This window comes from Saccoglossus kowalevskii, chromosome 17 (genome assembly GCF_978046115.1).
Source record: "Saccoglossus kowalevskii chromosome 17, keSacKowa6.1, whole genome shotgun sequence".
In the NCBI taxonomy this organism is placed as follows: domain Eukaryota; kingdom Metazoa; phylum Hemichordata; class Enteropneusta; family Harrimaniidae; genus Saccoglossus; species Saccoglossus kowalevskii.
The window spans coordinates 30,901,475-30,920,702 of NC_140657.1; the positions used below are offsets into that span (position 1 = coordinate 30,901,475).

Consider the following 19,228-nt stretch of genomic DNA (forward strand, 5'->3'; position numbering starts at 1 on the left):
TGATCAGAGAGGCTCAAAAGGCGGTCTGCTTAGAGCGGACAACACAGCCGACAAGTCCCAGTTGGACAGTTCCCTTGCATGGGGTCTCAGCGTCTGGAAAGCAGTAAATAGTCTCCTAATAGTAGGACAATCGGTTAGTCTTGTTCCCGTACGTTTGAATGGTGGGGCACAAGGCCGACCTGTAGCCAACGATCGTTGCGTAGGACAAACCCACTTCGTCAAACAGGTGGACGAAGGAGCCTGCTACCTGGCCAATAGAGGGATGGTATCGATCAATCTCCCTTCCGCTACACTAACCAGTGTATGCTCGCAGCCTAGAAATGTAGGCTGCATTGGTGGAATCCCTGTTCGCCCTGGCCAGGACGTTGGCCAGGACGTTGGCAGCCCGCTCAGATAAAGCTTTCGTATGTGCGGGTCTAATGAGAGCCTCTATATGGGTAAGTGATACCCGCTGGGCTCGTGGTAGTGCGCCGTCTGGTTGGGACGGCATGTCCGGTAAGTCCGGAAGCACTGCTGGTGTTTCGACTATCGTTTCCGACAGAAGTGGAAACTAGGCCCTGTTTGGCCAATTGGGTGCGACCAATGATAATATGCAGGTGTGCACCTGTCGAAGTCTTCTCCGGTGCCCGGTGGACTAGCGGGAAGGGAGGAAAAGCATACACAACTAAGTGGGTCCGCGGGGTAGCAAACCGACCCTGGCCCAGGCTCCTGGAGTCAGCAGGAGTGTTACGTACGTCGGGAGCTTGGTGTTCCGGTGTGCGGCAAACGGTCTAACCTTGGACCGTCCACAGCCGAAACAGCCTGGAGGCTACCCACTGGGGTATCAGCCACTCCGTGTTCTGGAGACGGAGTCGCCCTGAAAGGGCGTCGCCAGACTGTTCCTCACCCCTGGAAGGTGGTGTGCGGTTAGCTCTACACTGTATTCCAGGCACCAAAGGAGGATTTTGCTCCGCTAGGACTGACAACGATGGGGAATGCGTCTCCCCCTCCTTCTTGAAGGAGACCACCGCTGCGTTGTCTGTGCGGAGCAGGACTCTGTGGTCTCGAACTACAGGTAGAAAGCGTGGTAGTGCTAAGTACACTGCTCACAGTTCGAGCCGGTTGATATGGTGGTCCCGAAACTATGCGGGAGCCATATCCTTGGGCTTGTTCGTCCAATAGATGCGCTCCCCAACCCTGGGGGGAGGCATCTGTTACCAGAGTCATACCTGCGGCGAGCGGGTCTAAGGGGGCCCCTCTGCCCGAGGTTGGCCAGTGATGACCACCAGGGCAGGGTTTCCTTCACTTGGTCTGAGATCGAAACCCGCCTATCTAGTTCCCATAGGAGAGCTCGGCGTTATAACAAGCGTTATACTGGGCGGCTGCGTAGTGGGGCCTGGGGAACGACCCTTCGAACAGAGGTCATCATTCCGATGATCCGCATTAGTTCACGGAGGGACACCGAGGGAACGCTGACTAGGCATTCGGCTAGGCTGCTTAGCGCTAAGCAATACGCTTGAAATAGCTAAGCCAAGCTTACCTCTGTGTCAAAACCCCATGCCCAGGGACAGCAACTGCGCGTTGGCTCGAGGTGGGACTTGTCGATTTACTAACGAGCCCTTGCCCCTTGCCCGGATTGTTGGTAACCAGTAGTCTGGGTACGGATTGAGGTGTACCGACATCTGGTGAAGCAGCAGCACTACCTGTTTCATCACTCTGGTGAACACGTAGGGCGCTGTGCCTAACCTGAACGGGGGGGGGGGGCACCGAAATTCGAATACTTGGCCCAGCTGGGCGATTCGAAGGAGATGGCAACTCGCTAGGTGCATCGGTACGTGCAGGTAGGCCCCGCTTAAGTCTAGCAGGGCTAGCCAGTCAAAACGGTGGATGGAAAGAAGAACCCTGAATGGTGACTCCATGTGGAACCGATCAAGGGGCACGTACTGATTCAGTCTGTCTAGGTTCAAAACTGGACGCCTGCCACTTGTAGATTTGGTACTACGAACACATTTGGGTAGAAGCCTGGACTTAGTTCCGGCTGATGTACCCTGTGTATGGCGTCTTTCCCCAGCAAACTACTACTTCCTGTCTGATTGAGTCCCATGGCAGTGCCCAACAGGGGAGACACTGACGGGGGGAAATGGAGATTTCAGCGGTATTCCGTAACAGGTTGTCACCACCTGGAAAGGTCCAGGGATCGGTCACCCGCTGTCTCCAAACCGTAATACACCGGCGCAATCCGTGTACGACAGGGATATGTGGCCATGTGTTCGGCAGTTGCGAGGGGGGGGGGGTGCTCCCTTCCCCATGAGGTGAGTTCCCCAAGGCCTGAAGTAGTCACTAAGTTGTGACCTGGCCACTCACCGAACACGTGCCTGTCCCCCCGGTTGCAGAGGTGAGCGTCATACATGCTTCCCCTGCTGCCGGGTAGACGTCTGCCCAGAGAGGGTGAGGAGCCACCACCTGGCTCTTACCTCCCTGGGGGTGCGCCACTACCCTTCCCTTCCCACGGAAGGGTATAAGCGCTTGCCTCCTGGCTGTATTTTCTGTGCTTGGGGTGCCCTCCGCGTGCCCATGGCAGGACCAACTGGCTAGCGGATTCGATCTGAACCCTCTGATTCATTGCACTCCAAAGCTCCAAGACTGTACCCACCATTCCCTGAACAAAGAGGGTGGAGGTTGTCCAGTCTGCATCACTGAGGTGGGGATGTACCCCGGCTCAGCTTGTCGGCGAAAACACGTGCGTCTAAGGTCGCGTCTCGTAGCACAGTAGTGGCCCTGGCCAAGCAAGCCAGGCAACACTAGGGGGTGTCGCACGTAGATGTGCGGTGGCCCACCAGTAAAAATGTCGCCTGGTCTAGGAGGCTGGTGCGTTCTGCCAGCAAGGTCACCAGAGTGCTGGGCACGCATAATAATGCGCTCAAGCAACTCTGCCCTCAGGGCTGGATGGGTTGTCCTCAATTGGCAAAGACACCCATGGAACGCGGCTATCCCCCTTTGCCCGGTTTGCCAAATTTGTGGTACCGGGGTCTGGGGAAGGAGCCTTGGAATCCGGTTGGGGGCGTTTTGGTCTCATCCCACGCTATGGGGTCTGATCCCGAAACACACCGACCGGGTACCGTTTGGTCCAGTGGGAAGTGTTGCGTAACGTTATCCCCACCCGGGGGCCTTAAGCATTACATCCTCCACGACTGACCAACGCCGCCCCTCAACACCGTTTGCGTGCTCTGCGCCCCACCTCGCACTCAGACGGACAGGGAGAGACGTGCCGACGGGGTTGCTTTGGATCCCGATGCCCGTGATCCCATAAGCGTTGAAGCAACCTTAGGTGGTCGCTTTAGGATCAAGGGTGGGGGTATATACATCATATCACTGGGATCGATGATACTCCGCCTCACCCCAAAAGCATGGCTCATCGAGTCATACAGATGGAAGACTCTGAGGGACCGCCCGGAGTACCGGCTGTATCTGACGCGAGCGAACTGCGTCTCCTTTCACTTTAAATATGTGAAAGGGAGCGTGATCGACTGTGCGTCTCATGACAGGGTCGGTTCCCTCTGGGGACGCCCGTGGGTCGGTAAGAAAGGAGTCAAAACCCACAGCGGGGACCGGACACAAGGATAAATTTGTTACCCCGTTGGCATTCAGTGCCCGAGGATCCAGAAAAAGACCGGTGCAATTAGCCTGAGCCTCGGCCACCCCCCAAAATAGTGGGAGAGCCGTGACTGGAAACGGGGGTTCCCCGGAAGAGACGTGTTTGAATGCAAACATGCTTTCGTGTCTCTTCCTGCTTGCCCACCGAGGGGACACAGTGGAGACAGCTCGCTCCGACTGCGTCTGATCTACCCGGCCTGCCAGGGACGCAATTGCCCCGACAGTCCTTCGACCAAAGCTCGGAGGCAAATCCGGCGCCGTGCGAGGAAGGGTTCACAAAGAGACCCGCAACGGGCCCCATAGGAGGAAAGCCTCCAGGGGCACAGCCTCGCTGCAGCCGGTAAAATCGGGTAAAACACCGCCTGAAAAAACAGACTGTGAGGATGCCCTCCGATCAGCGGGGGAGACCGAGAAAAATATCGGTACCTCCACCGTCGGGCCTCTTACTCGACGTCCCGGTACATGAAGTACCGGTAGCCGAGCGTGAGGACTTTACACTCATGCAAAACACGCAACTCACTTTAACCGATTTGTTTACTGGACGCGCGACCTTGCTGTGACGCGGTCAGTCTCAGCCATTTTGATGGCTCTGAAAGAAAATCTCAGGCCTCAGAACTCCAGTGAAAAAAACGCGCTTTCATGCAAAAACCCCAAAACCCGCACGTAGCTACGACAAAGCATCTCGGATGCGGGTTCTATGCTGGTAAATTCTGAATATAACCACTGCACGGTCGACTCGAAACACGAGGAGACCGGAAAGAAAACGGCAGCGAGCCCTGGTGCTGTCATTACATCTATATATTGCTAAATACATTGAAAATAAAAGACGACATGCATGAGGGAAATGAATTACAGTTGTAAAAGGTGCCGCCATGAAAACCAACATGTGGTTACGTAGTGGCGCCGGATTCTAATCTCTTTGTTGTGAAAATTACTACACACAAAGGGGAAAACGACACAAGGGTAAAAAAGACAAGGAAAACTTATCCTACCAGCTACCATGTCGGATGCCGTGCAGCGGCAACAACCCAAGCTATAAATCCAGACAGGGAAAAAAAAGCAGGCGATCCAGCAGAGCTCGCTAGATTTCATCTCCACTCGAGGCGGAGAGAAAATCAGAGTGATTGACGGCTACCTATGGCGCTGCCATGTGGCCTCGGTCACGTGGGTTCGTGACATAAGGGGTAAAAGAATCTTGGGGTCATGGGGCTTCCCCTGACCTAGATTCTATCTCTCCGTCACCGGCAGAATCGCTGATTAATGCCTACAGTTCAAAATAGTCATTTTGACTGACCGGAGTCTATGGTGGGTAATTGAACGTAGTGAATTGGTGTAATGTTAGTAGTGTAATGACTGTATGGTGTAATGTCAGTAGTGTAATGATTGCATGGTGTAATGTCAGTAGTGTAATGATTGCATGGTGTAATGTCAGTAGTGTAATGACTGAATGGTGTAATGTCAGTAGTGTAATGACTGAATGGTGTAATGTCAGTAGTGTAATGATTGCATGGTGTAATGTCAGTAGTGTAATGACTGAATGGTGTAATGTCAGTAGTGTAATAATTGCATAGTGTAATGTCAGTAGTGTAATGACTGCATGGTATAATGTTAGTAGTGTAATGACTGCATGGTATAATGTTAGTAGTGTAATGACTGCATGGTGTAATGGCAGTGCATGTGGTGTAAAGGCAGGTATGGCAGTGAGTGGTGTAAATGTGGAATATTGACTACATGGTGTAATGGTAGTAAGTATGATAAACACTGGTATGATATGGCAGAGTGGTGTAATGACTGCATGATGTAATGGTCTGTGTGTGGTGTAAAGAATGGTACAATGACATTAAGTGGTTAGGTGGGTGGTACAGTTAATGGGTAAAATTGATAAACAATATATATCAAATCATATGCCTTTCTATTGTGATTGGAGCCCTCTATTGTTGAGATCAGTTTCATTTCTTTATGTTGAGGTCGCTATTATGATAGTCGTAGTGACTGATTGGCTAGTTCTATCTATTGTCTATTGACAGCCGTCTGGTGTATTATGCAGTATAAAAATAGTCCTATGACTATGTTTTTAACTTTGTGGCTCACATTTTGATGATTTGGGCGGGACAGCCACTAATTGGTTTTGGGTACTGTGCAAACAATCGTGGTTTCATTGTGCCTGGGTTTGAATATGTGAATATGCTGATTAGAATGACATGGATTTCAGTCTCAATAAAGAGTTTTTGGAAATCTGATAGCCTTTTGCAATATACAGTATTGACTGCAATACATTTTTTTTGTATATCAGAACTGATAGACTTAGCATCCACACAAAGATCAAGATTTTCAAGAGCAATGTCCTGAGCATCCTTCTATATGGCTCGGAGTGTTGGAAAACCACTTCCTCCATCGAAAGAAAGTTAGAAGTGTTCCAAAATAAGTGCCTACGTAGTATTCTTAGAATATTCTAGCCAAACACCATCTCAAACGAAAACCTCCGGGAAAGAACAGCAACAACATAAATTAAAGAGACCATTCAAATCCCACGATCGAGATGGCTGGGACATGTGTGCTGGATGCCATCATCTTCTCTCCAAAGAAGATCATTATATTGGACGCCTCAAGGGAGGATAAACCGAGGTCTGCCAAGAGAAACCTGGAGAAGAACAATAGAAAAGGAGCTCAGGAGTATGAGACTGTCCCTTGAGACTCCTTGTTTCGCCTCAAGCACCAGACGGCCCAGATGAGGACTGAATGAATATATATATACATACCAGGCAGTGATTCAATGTCTATTTTAAGTTCATCGGGACTGATCTGAAAATCAAGCAATTCTTGAATTCGGCCTACGCAATCTTGTGTTGACTCATCTGGAAACATGTAATCGCTGATTTCTATTTGAGATCTTGGCATCTGAACGTACACTCGCCGTGGAGTTGTATTAATGTCTATGATGTCTGAGACAATGAGAGGGAAAAAGAGAATATTCAAGAATGGTTATTTACTTCATCCTTACAATGTTTTTATCAGTTAATAGCAATAATAATTACCGATAGTTGTGATAAGAAAATAATGGAGTAAAAGTTACATATTGAAAAGAATTTTCATTTCATGATATATTTAGTTATATTTGTATTTACTACCTTGTCCATATCATATCATAGATGAAGGTCAAGGTATATGAGGGGAAAATGTCTGTCCTCTTTGTTATTTTTGTCATCGTTGACTCTTTATTATTGTAACCACAATTAGCAAACAGTTTTTATCTAATTTCTTTCAAACTTGGATATTAACCAGTTTAGGATCTCAGCCAAGTTCATGGTACATGTTCTATGTACATTTTTCACTTAAAATTGTCCTCTTCTTGTGGTTATAATAACTCAATACATTTTTATCAAATCATTTTCAAATTTGAGAAATCTAATCAACCAAGTGCAATTTTTAAGTATTTTTTAAAATTATAAAGTTAAAACTTTTGAATTTTTATATGTCTTCAGTGAAAGAAAAATTGTTTTCAACAAATAGTAAGTGACAACATAAATTCAGAAGTAAATTCTGAATTATCCAACTGGCCAATCTTGCACAGAACAAGATCATTTAACAGTAACCTACCATACATGTACCTTTAAAGAATTAAGTTTTCTCTCACAATCATTAGAATTACAAATCTTACCATCTTCTGTCTGTTGTAAATCTTCACACAGTAAGTCACATCTTGACAATAAACTATGAATAACATCTTCTTTTAATGCCTAGATTTCATGGAATAGAAGAATGTCAGCTTATGTCCAGTTATGCTATATAAGTATACAGTGAAAAACTACAGATGTTCAGAACAATTCATTTATTATTAAATACATTGGCTGAAAGTATTCACCTACCGGTAATTGGAACATGAACGTATACATATGAAATCTTTGTGTGATAATATCAACTTTTATCACAAAGAAAATAAACCTACATAATTGTTTCAATATTTTTAAAAAAATGTTGACCAAAACTGGTAATTATTGGGAAATTAACATAGTACATGTACCAATGTCATCTTTGAATGGTCCAGTAAACAATAAATGTAGTGTTTGGTGTACGTAAGTTTTTATTGCAGATGCGCTTCTAGTAAGGCAAATACAGTACTTCTGGATTGCCAGAGTTTATTTTGGCAGACAATCAAATGATAAGTGAGATAGAATGGAGAATAGAATAGAATAGAATAGAATAGAATAGAATAGAATAGAATAGAATAGAATAGAATAGAATAGAATAGAATAGAATAGAACTTTATTGAAACCTTAAAGAAAATGTTAAATTTCTTTTTTGGTATTAAGTCATATATATCAATCAAGCAAAAATTAAAACAAATTAAACAAAAGACATAGAAACAGCTTCAGATGCATGATGGGAGAACCGCCATGTTTTAAGGTGCTTCATTTATTAAAGCAGTAACAGCTTCAGATGCATGATGGGAGAATCGCTATGTTCTAAGGTGCTTATTTTATTACAGGATCTACTTTGTAACAAAACATCACATGTTTTTAGCTTGTTCTGGAAGTGATGTCGCACAAATCTGGGAATATTGACAAACACATGTGTTACTCCTACCTCTACAGCTTCACCGACTGTAGCTTTATTGTTCATATAACACTTGGCAGAGATTCTTCCCCTTAATATTATCATTGACTTGCACACTTTATTCTCTATAGTAGTATTTGCTGAATTCTGAGAGAGAAATAGTAAGATGTATTATTTTTTAGTAGTAAAGCACTATTTAACAGTTTATTTTTCATCTTTGTGATATTTAATGCAATTGACAAGAACATTTTTAAACATTACCGGTAATCTATTTTTTGAGCATTTGAAAAATAATTTTGAAAATTACCATTATAGGCCATGTTTCTCATGTTTTGTAGTTATATGTACAACATAGAATGAAAAAAATATTCATGAGATAAGAAATAAAGTACATGCTAGAACAGTAAAAAAAAAAGGTGTACCTCTTAGGCCAGTGTGAAGAATACTATAATAGCATTTTTTTTATTTTTTGTGATGAAAGTACTCACTAAATCACACCTACATGTATAGTGTAATACTCACATTCTGCAACAGAAAAGCTACTTTAAAATTCTGTGGTCCACTTCCACTAACTGCTGATCCTCCTTTTTTCTATTAGAAAACAATTAATATATGGCAAATAATAAACAAACTAAATAAAAGTTTACTAGAGAACCACTCAAAACACACACTTAAATAAAGTCACATTCCACATGTGTATGTTCACCATGGTTACAAGGGTATCCTGCCAACAACTGATTATCAGCACAGAGAGATATACAAATATGAAATAAAAATTACAAACTTATATATAATTGTGAATGTTTCAGTAAATTCAATGTAACCATAGATACTTAATTAAGAGTCTCTAACAGACATAAAACAATTATACAATTTAGTGAATATCTTCCTGAATTTGAATGATTGTGTTTAGTATATAGGTATGTCAAGATTGCCACCAGACAGAGAATAATTTCAGGAAATTCACGTTTCTAAAGTACTCATTAAATATGTTGAGCCACAGGCGAGTGCATATATGGAGTGAATTGTGCAATATCAAGTGGTTTTATCCGTCTTCGGCGGGGGGGTTATTGCTATTATATTATACAATTCGATAAAACTTAAAAAAAAAAAAGAGTTTTCTTGCATCTACTATAAGATCATGATTATGGCCCTTGAACATGAATATTTATGAGAAGAGTATGTAGTTGTACGCTGAATGCATACATAAAAATCATATGCAACACAGTTCAAATTGACTACAAAATGATTTTTATTTCGCATGAAAACGAATCGTATATCCAGTGAATAGAGCTGCGTAAACACAAAAATTAGCATAACAAAAGATGACCTTTTACTGACCGCGTCAACGCCATTTGAAATAAAGGATCGTGTACAGTTTGGATCATTAAAACAGCGGATTTTCCACGTTTTCATTCCGGTTTTTGTACAATTTGGACTGTAATTTGCCCATTGAAAGTTCAGTTGTGAAATAAACCGGTTTTGTGACTCATCATACTACTTGTAACTGTGGATAATTTGACATTCAGCGGTACTTGGCTCGACCCAAGTTTGTGACGCGCGGTACGCAGTCGGGTGGTGTATCATGTATGGCGACCGGCACGGCGACCTCAGTCCCAACATCTGACCTGGATACATCTTTGGTATAACCAAAATTTTGTGACAGTATGCCTGACAAGTTTTGTCATTGTTCTGGGGTAAGTTTGATGGTGTAAGATCGGATTCTCGCATCGTTTTTGTGACACATACATGATATGCCTTGTCTCAATTCCGGCCGAAAGAAAGACTTTGCACGACGTCGCTCTAATGCAGTGGTTGGTGTACACTCGGCACAAATCTGCAGCATTCGAAATTACATTCATCATCTCCTGTATTTATTTACCCATAGTGGAAAATTACAATACCATATATCGTCGTCGAATCCTGCGTTGTCCCGTGTTTTTTGAAACAGATGGCAATTACCCGGGTGCAATTTCACTGCAATTTTGTCAGCTAGAATTTGAATGCCGCTACTGGAAACTGGTTGTTATTGGTGGCATACATTTTTGCCTGTGACTTGTAGTTTTTTGCATTTTTTCGTCCTTCAATCCCTCAATCTCATCTAGTTGGTCACCAGTTAAACTTAAAGATCATGTTTTCTTTGTTGGAGGTTCGCAATCCATTTCAAAGTCACAACACGGAGAACACAGCGTTCTGGCATTCGTTTAGGCACCTCGCGGTGTTGAGGGACGATGGTTTAGGTTTGTGTGGCGATCGACAATCACCCAACGACCGACCCCTACAACTTGGATCCCGACCATTAACAAAAGCAATATTATGGTTATATAATTTTTAAGATGTTTTTAGTGTGATGTTTTTTCAATATTTTTTCAAAATTCAACCACTATATTTCCCTAAAAATCAAATACTACCGGTTTTATGTATTTCCTTATTAAGCCTGTAGTCTATTCATGTTCCAGGGCCACTTGGTTTAGCCATGCATTATCAGCCAATATACCATTAATTGCATATGCAAATTTTGTGTTCGGACCAATAAAATCGATGGATTAACACCATCAATATCGGGGGGGGGGTTTGCATGACACGATTGGTTGAAATAATCGTCTCATTTGCATAAAATAATATTCATGAGCAATGGAAAACTCGTCTTTTCAGTAAAATTGTGCCAAAATGCTTTCCGATAGTATACATGTTAGTTCTAAATTGACTGATTCTATCGTTACGAGCTGAAAAAATAATCGGGCAAATGATGTAAAAGTATTTTTTGAGACACGTTTTCGATCAGACTCCAGCTAACTGTTGAAAGTAAGCACAGGTTTTCTCTTTACCATGATCATAGCAAGTTGCGATATTCATGGAGAATGCAGAGGCACGTTTAAATTTCACTCTCGTACTATTGCTCAAAATGTTTTCGGTGACTTTTATCAGTGACAAGTTATCTAATTAGTATGCATTTCAAGAAACCACAGTGTGTGTGCATGCGCAGTTTGAAATGGAACAGTTTTGAACGCAATAAAATCACGTGTAGAACTTGGTCTCCAGCAAGAAATTGTGGCGTCAAACTGGTTGTCGGTTGAATTGTTTTGCAATAGACATAATTTTGGAGCCTGTATTTGTCTATGAAATGTTTCTAAGTTTTGTTGAGGATTTTTCTGTAAAGAAATTGCTGAAATTATTTCATCTGTTTGTAAACAGGACGTTGTTGCTTTGACGATGGGCTACGGACGACTGACGTCGAAACGTTTCATTCAGATCGGATGGTGCGTTCTCGTGCCAATCCCCCCCCCCCCCCCGATCAATACACTGGTATAATATAATTTTTAGCCGTACAAATCATGGTTTTAAAGAAAATAGTGTGAAAAAATGCTGAAAATGGGCATGTTTGGAACAATTTCCATTGGAATCCATATAAAATCATTATTTCATAGTATTCCCCAGAATCTCTTAATAATTTGTGACAAATAGAATAATTACCCATCTTATAAAAACATACTGTTTTTTTCACTATGTGTCACCAAACAATATTTTCAGATATGACAAAATGTTAAATGGCTCAAACATTACTGCTTTCATGGTATTTCCAGCTATTTGTTGCTCCCTGACCATATGTTTTCATGTCAGTTTTGTAAACAATATAAATAAAACTATAGTTCAAATATCTGAATATCCATTCTAATACTGGTACTCACAAATGATCTTGAACTCACCTTATGTGTTTGTGTGGTGTCCAATAACTCATCTAATTTTTTCAGTTTGCCATTCAGAAGACACAATGACTGTGATAATGATTTACACCATGATTTAACACCAAGCTGAAAGAATTGAATATATTTCAATTGCTTGTGTTTGAAAAACTTTTAAGTCATTACAATTTCATATCTATGTCATATCACATGATAACTAAAGCATAAAGAAATGGTTTATTTCTATTTGATACATGCTAACCATCTGCAGTAAATTATCTGTGTCCAACTGATGATACTCGTTGCCCCAGCAATCCATTCTTGGCAATTCACAAGGCTTAACATAGAGGGTGCCATTGTAAAACAGCATTCAAATACATGCATGATGAAAATATGAACCCCGAACCTTACTTGTATCTGTTTTTGAAAATTACTTCTACTTGAAGATTTCATAACTGGTATTTTTACATTAACAGACACTTGAGTATTTAACTGCGACCAACGGTTAACAAATGACTGGTACTTCAATTCGGCTGGTCGGAAAGTACTCTAAAAAGAAAACACAAGGAGTCATGGATCCAATGTGACATTGCTCTTTAAATATATAGTAAACATGCCATGCATGGCACATTGCCCGTTAGTTATCAAATTTAAGATACATAGTTTTGTTTATAATAATATAGTTTGAACATATACATGTCGGAGATATGGATCGTGAAGCTTGATTATGATGAATTTTTATCAATAAAATGATTGACATTCAGTCATCTTGTATCTGATCATAAAGTACTTGTCCATATTGAGAAATATTTTGAAGACATCTGTATATCTATGAAATAATGAATATATACAAGCAGCCAGTCGGCTGAGATAGCTCCGCTGTTAGCAATGCATATTTCAATAAAAGAACAGAAGATATTATTAGAAAATGAACAATATGTATAGTATCAAAGCAATGGGACTTGCTGTTTTCAACAAGAATTCAAGAATATCACTTTTCACCAAAAATGACAAAAATCAAAATTAGATAATTGAAGATATCACCACGAAATTAACAAATCTGAAAGAGGTTCACATGTAGTTCACATGTATATGTAATATAAAAACAATCGGACTGGCGGTTTTCAACAACAAGTCGAAAGTATCACTTTTTACCAAAAATGACAAAAATATTAAGCAAAATTAGAGAATTGAAGATATCATCATGAAATGAACAAATCTATAAGTGGTCCACATATAGTACCTATATTTGTAATATCAAAGCATATGGACTTGCGGTTTTTAACAAGAAGTCGAAAATATCGCTTTTTACCAAAAATGACAGAAATATTCATCAAAATTAGATAGTTAAAGATATCACCACGAAATTAACAAATCTGAAAGAGGTTCACATGTAGTACCTATATATGTAATATAAAAACAATCGGACTGGCGGTTTTCAACAACAAGTCGAAAGTATCACTTTTTACCAAAAATGACAAAAATATTCACCAAAATTAGAGAATTGAAGATATCATCATGAAATGAATAAATCTATAAGTGGACCACATATAGTACCTATATATGTAATATCAAAGCATATGGACTTGCGGTTTTTAACAAGAAATCGAAAATATAGATTTTTACCAAAAATGACAGAAATATTCACCAAAATTAGAGAATTAAAGATATCATTACAAAATGAACAAATCTGAGAGAGGTCCACATGTAGTACCTATATATGTAATATCAAAGCAATTGGACTTGCGGTTTTTAACAAGAAGTTGAAAATATCACTTTTTACCAAAAATGACAAAAATATTCACCAAAATTAGATAATTGAAGATATCATCATGAAATGAAAAAATCTGAGAGAGGTCTACCCAAGGTACATATACACCAAGTATCAAAGCATTCAGGCTTGTAGTTTTCAAGAAGAAGTCGAAAAAGTAAAACATTGACACGGACGACGAACAGCGGCGATGGACGACGACGGACAATCACTCATATGATAAGCTCCGCTCGACAAAGTCGACAGCGGAGCTAAAAATTTGAACATAATCAGTTGAATCATGCCAGAGATACAACACTAGAACCACATTCATTAAAACAAAATGGCCGTTGGTCAGCCATTTTGAATCCGATCTGAAAAACAAAATGACATGCATCAAGGACCAATAATGTCTAATGTATGTACCAAGTTTGAATAAAATCCATCTGTTAATCTAATCTATCTCAACATGCATAATGCTTGTATCAAATTTGAATGAAAATCAACAAATCCAGCCAAGATACCACATTTACCATAAAACAAGTATGCGCGAAATATGAGTGAGAATAGTCCCTAAACCTTGGAAATATAGTAGTATGGTAAAAAAGCAAGATGGTCGTCAGAACAAAAACCGACAAAGCATGCACAAGATACCATATTATCAAAAAACAAAATGGCTGCTAGTCAGCCATCTTCGATTGAATCTAGTACATGTGCATATGTTCCAGATAAAATACTCGTCACATGCAAAGAGTGTACATGTACATAAATGGTCCACAGAGTTCTGAAATATGATGGATGAACGGATAAACAAAGACCAAATACCTGTACAAATACCAAGTACCTGTTTTGAATTTCACTCAAACAGGGACTAACAAATCTTCTGGTCAGTTTGCTCTCTAAAATTCTGAAAAAAATCCTCAAATAATGTGATGCAGAAACTAATTTTTTTTTGACATAACTTGGTAATAATTGTTTGTATCTTACCTTAAGATCAGAAACATCAATTGTTCTACAAGTTGTTCTGAAAAGTAATATTTAGGAAAAGTAATTTGTGAAGTATGATAATAATGAGTAGATATTCCTATACATTTGTTATTAAAGAAGGGCAGACATCACCTGTATATGCGGCCAACGGCCATAGTGTGTTGTTGTTCACATAGCATGTTGTTGTTTACATAGCATGTTGTTGTTTACATAGCATGTTGTTGTTCACATAGCGTGTTGTTCACATAGCGTGTTGTTGTTCACATAGCATGTTGTTGTTTACATAGCATGTTGTTTACATAGCATTTTGTTGTTTACATAGCGTGTTGTTGTTCACATAGCATGTTGTTGTTTACATAGCATGTTGTTGTTCACATAGCGTGTTGTTGTTCACATAGCATGTTGTTGTTCACATAGCATGTTGTTGTTCACATAGCATGTTGTTGTTCACATAGCATGTTGTTGTTTACATTGCATGTTGTTGTTCACATAGCGTGTTGTTGTTCACATAGCATGTTGTTGTTCACATAGCATGTTGTTGTTCACATAGCATGTTGTTTTTACATAGCATGTTGTTGTTGTTCACATAGCATGTTGTTGTTCACATAGCATGTTGTTGTTCACATAGCATGTTGTTGTTCACATAGCATGTTGTTGTTTACATAGCATGTTGTTGTTTACATAGCGTGTTGTTGTTTATATAGCATGTTGTTGTTTACATAGCATGTTGCTGTTCACATAGCATGTTATTGTTTACATAGCATGTTGTTGTTTACATAGCATGTTGTTGTTTACATAGCATGTTGTTCGCATAGCATGTTGTTGTTTACATAGCATGTTGTTGTTCACATAGCATGTTGTTGTTTACATAGCATGTTGTTGTTCACATAGCATGTTGTTGTTCACATAGCGTGTTGTTGTTTACATAGCATGTTGTTGTTCACAAATAGACTTCTACACATAAGCTTTTTTGCGTTGTTATTGTTGCTTAGGACTCAATTCCCGAACATGAACAGTAGAGGACACCTATATTATTGTATGTCATGTTACACAGGATGTAAAAATAGGTTCCCATGGAAATGAAAATGGTTACACAAACATTGTAATATTCCTAGGATAATTACTGATCTCAATGTTATGATGACTTTGCTATTCATCGTTGAAAACTGAATTATAAAAGAGACCATTCAAATAAAATGAAGTTTAACATCAACAGTGTTTGTTAAACTTCATAAAATATGTTTTAGAAGATTGTCAAAGATAATTGCAACTAAGTGAACACACTGTAAGCATGTAAATTTTTAAATACGTTGTTGCATTGACCATTATAACAATGTTAATTGTACATCTTTATGGAAATTTAATATTACTACTCCATACATTTTGTTGCTAGTGGTCACTACTCTGACACTAACACATAATGTTTACTATGCTCACACTAGTATTAAACAAGAAACACATCGCTATCCTCCATAAAACGTAATATCAAAATGAAAAACTTCGCTATCCCACATGAAAACATTGACAGTGACATTGAACCTTGTTCAAAAATGATTAATTAATTCATTCAATGGCTTGTTACACACATGTCTGACACGAATAAACCTTGTGTTTCAAGCAATGGCAACAGTAGTTCTGAAATTCACAACAGGAATGTGTCATATAGTTTGGTCATATAGATTGCATCTTCAGTTTTTGATGTTGAATAATTTGACCAAGCATGATTTTTACTTGTATAATTCATAATGATCATGTACTCATTACACAAAGGATACTTTCTTGTAAGTGAACATATCTGTAATAATATCCTCTCTGTTACATCAGCATCTTTGAGAAGAACATCGCCTTTGGTTACAGTCTTGTGAATTGCAAACATTACCTGTCTTAGTTTCGCCTGAGACTTTGTCATGACATCAGGTGCGGCCATGGCAACGACACCAATCACTGATATTCCCCCTGGCAACATCCTGGATACCTGAGTACAGTGATAATATTAGGTTTGATGGTCAAAGCAATAGTGTTTGTCATATTTACGAAATCTCACTAAAACTGGAAATGATAAAACGAGTACATGTGAAGACAATACCAACATTTTCAACCCCACTGCATTAATTTGCTGTCATTTTCAGTGACAGAAAAAATATTTGAAGTAATAAAAGCATCATTATTTTAGTTTTTGTTTACTCATTCGTTTGTTCGAAACGTCTTCATGAATAATTAATCATATGACGTAATGCTTAGTGACAATTTTTGAAAAAAAAACAATAGCAAACAAATGGTACTGCAAAAGACTTAATTATTCACTGTTTTTTTAATTTCGCTATTTTTGTTGATATGTAAGTGAAATTCACTATTAAATTAAATCCATGTCAACTTAGAATAACAATAGAACTCATTGTTCCCGTGCCAAGTTCATGAACTTTAACCCCAGTGAAAATGCTCAAAACATCAAAATAGTGAAATTGAATGTCAGCGAAAATAAATGGTTCTACAGTATATTCTAATCGTTGTGACAATTTTCATGAACTTTTTTCTTTCTTGGTATTTCAATAATTTTACCATAAAAATATCAATTTATTTGGGTACAATGTAACTAGATCATTTTCACAGAAATTTGGACTTTAGCTTCCCAGCTTACATGTACTACCACCAGATGGCAGCCATTTTGTAAAAAGAAATGGTAAAAACTTTCGAAAGAGCATAACAGGAAATCAGGACTGGTTAACCCTGGTTACCTCTATACTGATATGGATTGTGTCAAAAGAACACATGACAACCAGAATTTATTTTCCATTCCACCCCACTCCTCCATCTTTCCTATAATACAACCAAGAGTTTGTTTAGATAATTCTAAGTTAAAATAGAGCATTCTATGGCTTCCTTGGAGCCAAAATTACTATAAGACAGGTCACAGTTGAAGACTATGACAACATGTGATCCCTGGTCAATCAGAATGTTATGGTTGCCAGAAGATCTGCTTCCAAGGAAGGGGCGTATGGCCATGGCATAAGGGTGCTGCGCCCCTGTTCCCTTGTTTAAAAAAATCTCTGATTCAACAGCTGAGTGTGTTTACCTGTCTAGCATGTTCTGCAGTCCACTGTTCATCAACAGTATCCAGTGATGGTTTCTTCTTTTTCTTCACTGTGTGGCCTTTCTCATCATCTTCTCCAGTATCATCGATGGGACTCCTGACAAGTTCAATGGCAAAGTCTCTCTGTGAACTGTTCTATAGAAGCACCACAAAAGAATCAGCTGTATGTTGACATTGGTATACACAGTAAAGGTGATGTCTGCATAACTTAGTTAACAGCCAATTCTGAAGAACTTGGCCAAAAATAAAATCTTATGTTATACTTTGCACCGTTCATCACTAAGTTTTTGTTTTGTTTTGTTTTTCCCCTGTTTTCTTTATTGTTCAACTTCATCAAGATCCAAACAAGGACACATTTTAGTAAAAATTACTATTACATTTATTATTTGTTGTCTTCACTACAAATAAATAATGTAATATTTTTGTTGCCAAAAAATTTGATGACAAAACATAGTCAATGTACAATGATATTGTTGAGTAGAAATACTGAATTAAATGATCATAAAAGCTATATTAGGCATTACCGGTGTATTACTTGTGATGTTCTACTTACCCCCCCCCCCCTGGTATTATACACAACAACAACAGAAAACACCTAGCTACAGTGCTAGTAATATCTCATTGTGATCTGCCGATAAAAGTAAGCATTTCAATCATCTAGAAGTAGATTTGCATAAATCTGAATGGGTAAAAAAACCTTACCAGCATCGTAGCTAGGCATTAGTGGGATGTACTTGTATAATGTCAAGGCGGATTATGTTTATCCCAATATTTATCCAAACTTGATAATTAATGTTTACATAGCATGAATGAGTTTATTGCATGTATCACATAAACAATAAACCACTGACAGGTGTTTCAGCCCAATTAATAATAATTATATCTTTATTGCATTCTTAGAAATAATATTTTCAGTTTATAGCAATATGTTTATAAAATAAATGCAACAGTAAAAGAAAAAGTCAGTATTACAAATCAAGAGAATGCTCATTTCTTACAATGAAAAATTGTGAATAAAATTACCTAATTAGAAATACCCACCCCCACGGGGCGGGGGTCTGTTTGTTTTGCATGATAGCTCTGCTGAGTGGCGCCCTCTGCCAATATTTACACCACGCCAACCCGGTTGTACATATGTATGTCATGATCAACATTACTACATTACTGTATTATTTTACAACAAATAAATTTACTATTTTCACGATTCAATATGTTCAGATCTTTTTCATATCAAACACAATTCAAATCATACCTGGCCAAGTATCAATCCTATCATCCACTGATTAGTACCAAATAAGCCATCAATAAATAACTGCACGCTTTCCTCGGCAACTACGGATCTTCCCATTATCAAAAGAAACTCGTGCACTCTTTTGGGACATGTGTTGGTGTTTCCGGAAACTAGCTGCGATCAGCTGTTTTACGCTAAAATAAGTAGCGAAGAATTAATACTAGAGAATTCAATTTTCATTTAAACCAGAAGCTGCTTATTTTTGAATAAATTAATTTCTATCAATATATAAAAAAAAT

The 19,228-nt window shown here is 39.4% G+C and overlaps 1 protein-coding gene across 1 annotated transcript in view; it reads right to left on the reverse strand.

The window, feature by feature from the left end:
• LOC102810393 (protein odr-4 homolog) overlaps positions 1–19,119 on the reverse strand; it is a 23,038-nt gene extending 3,919 nt beyond the window's left edge. Inside the window, exons 1-10 of the mRNA XM_085492317.1 lie at positions 18,951–19,119; positions 17,681–17,833; positions 16,383–16,582; positions 14,608–14,644; positions 12,282–12,419; positions 11,895–11,999; positions 8,710–8,778; positions 8,218–8,334; positions 7,292–7,370; positions 6,393–6,575 (exon numbers count right to left, since the gene is read on the reverse strand). Of these exons, the coding sequence (XP_085348443.1) occupies positions 6,393–6,575; positions 7,292–7,370; positions 8,218–8,334; positions 8,710–8,778; positions 11,895–11,999; positions 12,282–12,419; positions 14,608–14,644; positions 16,383–16,582; positions 17,681–17,833; positions 18,951–19,046 (1,177 nt within the window). The 5' untranslated portion in view covers positions 19,047–19,119. The remainder of the gene's footprint in view (positions 1–6,392; positions 6,576–7,291; positions 7,371–8,217; positions 8,335–8,709; positions 8,779–11,894; positions 12,000–12,281; positions 12,420–14,607; positions 14,645–16,382; positions 16,583–17,680; positions 17,834–18,950) is intronic.
• Positions 19,120–19,228: the final 109 nt, after the last annotated feature.